General features: G+C 40.0%; 1 protein-coding gene across 5 annotated transcripts in view; it reads right to left on the bottom strand.

Moving 5' to 3' along the window:
* CSE1L (chromosome segregation 1 like) overlaps nt 1-6,325 on the bottom strand; it is a 49,347-nt gene that overhangs the window by 32,837 nt on the left and 10,185 nt on the right. For 2 of the 5 annotated variants that reach the window (XM_008061934.2, XM_021714397.1), the window contains exons 3-5: nt 2,847-2,989; nt 345-446; nt 128-273 (exon numbers count right to left, since the gene is read on the bottom strand). In XM_008061934.2, coding sequence (XP_008060125.1) covers nt 128-273; nt 345-446; nt 2,847-2,989 — 391 coding nt within the window. The remainder of the gene's footprint in view (nt 1-127; nt 274-344; nt 447-2,846; nt 2,990-6,325) is intronic. The other 3 variants (XM_021714398.1, XM_021714396.1, XM_021714399.1) reach the window with 3 other exon arrangements.

The following is a 6,325-nucleotide window of genomic DNA, read 5'->3' as shown; positions in this document are numbered from 1 at the left end:
CCACAGGCTCAGGCAATCCACTCACCTCAGCCTCCCAAAGGCGCGGAATTACAGGCTGAGCCACCGAGTCCGGTACATCGTTACCTTTTAAATAATGAATATATATATAAAGTCTGTACATCATTACCTTTTAAATAATGAATGTGCCGTACGGAGGACTCCATTAATAACATGAAAATCTCCACTCTGAAAGCGATTCACCATTTCTGTCAATAAGTCAGGCCACTTCTGAGGGAAATCTTCTCTGCCAATAATGCTAATAGCATCACTTAACTGGGGAAGGAAAGAATTATTAAGATGACACCTTTACAGAGGAGCCTACCTAAAAAGCAGGGCTATATTACCTGCTTCTGAATTTGTTCTGGGCTGCTAAGCATCAAGTGCACTATGTTGGCTTTAATGGCTGCTCGATCAGCTTCACAAATTTTGTTTGGTTCATCTTCAACCTAAAAGCAAAATATCAATGAGCAAGTAACATAAATTCCATATGCATGCCCATATGGTTTTAAGTAAAACAGAATTTATTTCCTGGTTTTCTAAGAAAAACGTAGAGAAAGGTGGGGCCTCTCCTTAGTTTTCCTCTACATGGGTCACAGATTTCTTTAATAATCTGATCACAGCATGAACCCTTTCCCCCCAAAATATGCACATTCTCAGTAGGGCATGGTGGCTCACACCTATAATCCCAGCACTTTGGGAAGCAGAGCCCAGGGGTTCAAGACCAACTTGGGCCGGTTCGTGAAACTTTGTCTCTAAAACAAATCTTAGAAAAAAATTAGACAGGTATGGTGGCACATGCCTGTAGTTTCAGTTATTTGGAAGGCTGAGGCAGAAGCATCTCCTAAGCCTAGCACTTCAAGGCTGCAGTGGCCATGAGTGTTCCACTACACCACAGCTTGGGTGACAGAGTGAGACTTCAACTAAAAAAAACAAAGAAAACAAAAAGAAAAACTGATCATTTTTGTCAGTCCTAATAGGATAGATAGTAGTTTCCTTGGCCACTACAAACCAGATGCCAATACCTGAAACTATGCCTCTAGATATTTCAAAAGGTTCCCCCAATTAAAAACCTGCCTGAGCCTGTGGGTTTCAGACCAGCCCAGGCAACTTGGCAAGACTTTGTCTCTATAATAAATTAATAATAAAAAAAAAATTAGCTGAGCATGTTAGCATGCGCCTATAGTTCTAGCTACCTGGAAGGTTGAGGCAGAAGGATTGCCAGAGCCCAGTGAGCTGACGCTGGGGTGGCCATGAGTGCGCCACTGCACTCCAGCTTGGGCGACGGAGTGAAAGTAAGACTCCAACTTAAACAAAACAAAACAAAACACTGCCCTAAGCTAAGGTAGGAAAAAAGCCTGTTTCTTAATTTATAACTTACTATTAATTAAACTTGTGGCACAAAAGAATTCATCTTAAAATTAGAATATATAGCCAGGCTCGGTGGCTCAGCCTGTAATCCCACACCTTTGGGAGGCTGAGGTGAGTGGACTGCCTGACCCGCCTGGGCAGCAAGACTTCATCTCTACAATAAATAAAAAAATCAGCCGGGCATGGTAGTGCATGCCTGTAATTCTGGCTACTCGGAAGGCTGGGACGGAAGGATTGCCGGAGCCTAGCAGGCAAGGCTGCAGTGGCCGGGAGCGGCCACTGCACTCCAGTCTGGGCGACGGAGTGAGACTCCAACTCAAAAAAAAAAAAAAAAGAATATATTTCCATATCACATAAGACATAGGACAAAATCCTGTATCAAAATTTCAAATTTAAATTACTTTGCATTCCATACATTTTTCAGTTTTAATATTCCAAGTCCACAACAGAAACCATTTTAATTATTTAGACTGTCTTCCCACATAATGTCTCTTCACCAGGAGTGAGCAAGAGGTATGAGCAAGAGGTACATTTCAACCATAATGGAGATTTTTTTTTTTTAGTGGGAATTTCTGTCACCCAGACTTGAACACAATGGCTTGCTCAGGCTACCACAGCCTCAACCTGCTGGGCTCTGGCGATCCTTCTGCTTCAGCCTTCCAAGTAGCTAGGCCCACAGGCACACACCACCACTCCTGGCTAATTTTTTGATTTATTTTAGAGATGAGGTCTCCCCAAGTTTCCCAGGCTGTTCTCGAACTGGTGGGTTCAGGCAATCCTCCCACCTCTGCCTCCCAAAGTACTGGGATTATAGGCATGATCCACAGCACCAATTATAAGTTTTTATTTATTGTAGAGACAAGGTCTCGTCATGTTGCCTAGGCTGGTCTCGAACCTCTGGGCACAGACAATCTTCTTGCCTCTGCCTCCCAATGTGCTGGGACTAAAAGCATGAGCCTGCATGCCCAGCAATAATGAAGATTAAAGCTAAGTCACATTCTCCAGCAAACTGAGTCATGCAGTTTAAGAATTTATATAAATTCTAATGAAATAGCTTTAGAAAATAATTCTATTTGTTTTTTGGGTTTTTTTTGTTTTTTGAGTCGGAGTTTCACTCTGTCACCCAGGCTGGAGTGCAGTGGCACGCTCAGGGTCAATGGAGCCTTGACCTGCTGGGCTCAGGTGATCTTTCCACCTCAACCTTCTAAGTAGCTGGAACTACAGGCATGCACCAACCCACCCAGCTAATTTTCTGATTTACTGTAGAGAGGAGGTCTTACAAAGTTGCCCAGGCAGGTCTTAAACCCATGGGCTCAGGCAATCCTCTTGCCTCTGCCTCAAAGTACTAGGATTATAGGCATGAGCCACTGCACCCAGCTATTCAACTTATCTTTAATCTGTATGTTAATCTTTTAAGAACACTTTATATAGATGTTATAAACACAAAGTATTAAATTATGTATTCACAAAATACTTACAATTCTCCAGTTCCTTTTAATATAGTTTTTGAATGTTACTGAAGCACATACTTTGATAACATTATCCTGTGACTTCTCTAGTAATGTTAAAAGCAACAGTGGATAATTCTGATTTCCTTCTACAGATTCAAGAAACTTCTCAGCTGTAAAAGAATTTTCATGTTAGAAGATTTATTATAATCAAAATCTTTCATATAGATGTATATGAAATATATAGTTAATTCTATCATGGGTCTATAGGACCTTACTTTTCTTATCTATTAGATGGATTATACATAATGTTACACTACATTTCCATAATGCTTCAGTTTTCAAATCACCTTATCATCACCTGATTCTTATAAACTGTCTTGTTCCAGAAAAGATTATTATTAGTATTGTTCCTTCACAGGATGGTGATAAATGAGTTAATTCATGCTAATATATATTATTATGGGTCTAGGGCTTAATTTACATATATTTATTTCATTAAGTTGTCACTATTACCCAGAAAAGTAGGTAGCATTATTTTTATCTTAAACTCAACACCACTGATTAAATAACTTGTTCAGGATCACACAACTAGAAGCTTTCATCACTGAAAAAGTTTTAGTACAGTCCTCATTCTACCTTAACAAACCTAAGCTTTCCTCTGGAACTAAAAATTTCTGAATACCAGCAATGAATTTATCCAAAGAGTCTACCAACATACTTTCAACCCAGATTACAATTCTAGGGAAAATTTCCTAGATTTGGCCGGGTGTGGTGGCTCACGTCTATAATCCCAGCACTTTGGGAGGTCAAGGTGAAAGGATTGCCTGAGCCCACGGGTTTGAGACCAGCCTGGGCAACTTGAGGAGACCTTATCTCTACAATAAATCAAAAAATTAGCTGGGCATGGTGGTGCATGCCGGTAATTCCAGCTACTTGGAAGGCTGAAGCAGAAGGATCACCTGAGCCCAGCAGGTCAAGGCTGTGGTAGCCATGAGTGTGTCACTGCACTCCAGCTTGGGTGACAAAGTAAGACTCCAAATTAAAAAAATAAATAAATAAATAAATAAAATTCCTAGCTGGGTTTGGTGGCTCAGCCCGTAAATCCCACGCCTTTGGGAGGCTGAGGTGAGTGGATTGCCTGAGCCCGCGAATTCGAGACCCGCCTGGGCAGCGAGACCTCATCTCTACAATAAATTAAAAAATCAGCCGGGCGTGGTAGCGCATGCCTGTAATTCCGGCTACTCGGAAGGCTGAGGCAGAAGGATCGCCGGAGCGATCGAGGCTGCGGTGGCCGGGAGTGGCCACTGCACTCCAGTCTGGGCGACAGAGTGAGACTCCAACTCAAAAAAAAAAAAAAAAAAAAAAAAAATCCTTGATTTACTAATCTCATGGTGATCTCATGGTGATAGTGATATTATAATTATTTTGCCTTTTCTTATCTTAAGCTTCATAAGGCAATTCCCATTCCAAGATTTCAACATTTAAAAAAAAAGTTGTTCAATAATATTACTTAACACTTTCCCTCTTTTCTAGATTGAGTCCCAAGAGTTTAAATGACATCCTCAATCCCTCTTTGCTTTGTGTTTACAATGTCTTTCTTGAAGGATGGAAGAGTACTGACTGAAAAATGTTTGCAGGAAAGGACATACTATGGTTTTGTATGAATACAGGTTTTGGTTGATTCCTGCTGGTTAGTGGTCAGCATTTCATACAGGGCAGCACACTGTATCCATGATTTGGGGAAAAGTCCATGCAATTTGTGAGGTCTCTTTGCAATTAATATCCAAGACGTGATCTTAAGTTTAAGTCTATTCCTTTCTGTGATAATTTCCTTCAACTTACTCACAGAATAGTCATACTGACATATTTCTCAAACAGCCCCCAAATGAGCTCCAGTTCATCTCAATAATCTCAATAATCAAGAGAGCACAGTGGCATCTGTAAGCTGGGATCCATCTTCATAAGGACGCTGAGTCAGCCTAGTACCAATTCCTGAGAGACGCTATATTCATTAACTCTTCCCAAAACACCCATTATTTTTACACTCTGTCCGGATTCATACTTACACACTGTTAAAAATAATTTTTAATAATGTTGAAAAAGGCTTTCTGGGAAAGTCTAAGAAGATTAGAGCCATTAAATTCCCTTTATCCAGGAAAACATTACCACTTTAAGCACTAATGGAGAAAACCAATTTTCCCTCTCAGAAACCACAAAGACTCTTCTAGAATAGGGAAGATGCACTAACATGCTTATGATTTTATTTATTATATGTAATGTACAGTATAACATACATACAATCACATCTTCATAAACCCTTCTAAATCATCTATATGAGCACATACATTAGTAAGTTCTGAAGAAACAGGTTAAGAACATGTCTGGAAAATATGGCTTATAGCAAGAAAACATCTGATTGCTCACAAGACTTACCCAACTTTGATTTGTTTGGTTTGCAGTATTTCAAAAAATTTTTGAAATTAGATGCATTAAAAAGTACGGGCACTTCATATCAATATCTTTATTTTGAAATCTGATCTTTAAGTTAGAAATCTGATCTTGCAAAACTGGTATGAATCCCCAAAGTTAGGTAGGTCTAAACAGTATTTGCTCCTTCCAAGGCATGTATTCACTCAATTACTAGTCTCTACCTGATCTGTCTCCATTATTTACCTTCACATCAGACTCCTGTGAGTACCTATGTTCAAAATTTTACGCTTATACTAAGATTCTAATGGAAACTGGTCAAATTCTGGGAAGAAAAAATAAACTCGAGGTCTTAAAATTAATTAAATAAATCAAACCCAACAAAAAGATTAAGACAGTATTTGCCACTTGGTTTCATTCACTTGACCACTTTTTCGGCAATTATTGTCATCTCCATGCCTTAATTATTGCACCTCTAAAAAGTATGTAGGTGTTAAGTTGGGATTTTCAAAAAGGTCAAGAGACAGCATTCTAAACACGAGAGTACTTTTTATCCTTATGCTAGTACTTTTAAATCTCAGAAAATGCCAAACAAAAGCTAATTTACTAAAAAACAAAAACACACACCATGTTATAGTAGATGTAAGCAGTGAATCAATCATATACTATAAACTATGCCTAAGAATCCAAATGTAAATCTTTGTTGTCTGTTTTGTTTTCTGAGTCGGAATCTCACTGTCACCCAGGCTTAAGTATAGTGGCAAGCTCATGGCCACTGCAGCCTCAACCTGCTAGGCTCAGGCGATCCTTTCGCCTCAGCCTTCCAAGTAGCTGGAACTACAGACGTGCACCACCACGCTTGGGTAATTTTTTTATTTATTGTAGAGATGAGGTCCGCCATGTTGCCCAGGCTGGTCTTGAACCCGTGGGTTCTGGCAATCCTCTGGTCTCTGCCTCCCAAAGTGCTGGGATTACAGGCGCGAGTCACTGAGCCCAGCAAATCTTTGTTGTTAAAATTCACAAAAAACAGCCGGGCTCGGTGGCTCAGCCTGTAATCCCGCGCCTTTGGGAGGCTGAGG

The sequence above is a fragment of the Carlito syrichta genome, unplaced genomic scaffold (assembly GCF_000164805.1).
Source record: "Carlito syrichta isolate Samal-C Ts95f unplaced genomic scaffold, Tarsius_syrichta-2.0.1 Scaffold305642, whole genome shotgun sequence".
Taxonomy (NCBI): Eukaryota; Metazoa; Chordata; class Mammalia; order Primates; family Tarsiidae; genus Carlito; species Carlito syrichta.
This window is presented reverse-complemented; position numbering and strand designations above follow the sequence as displayed.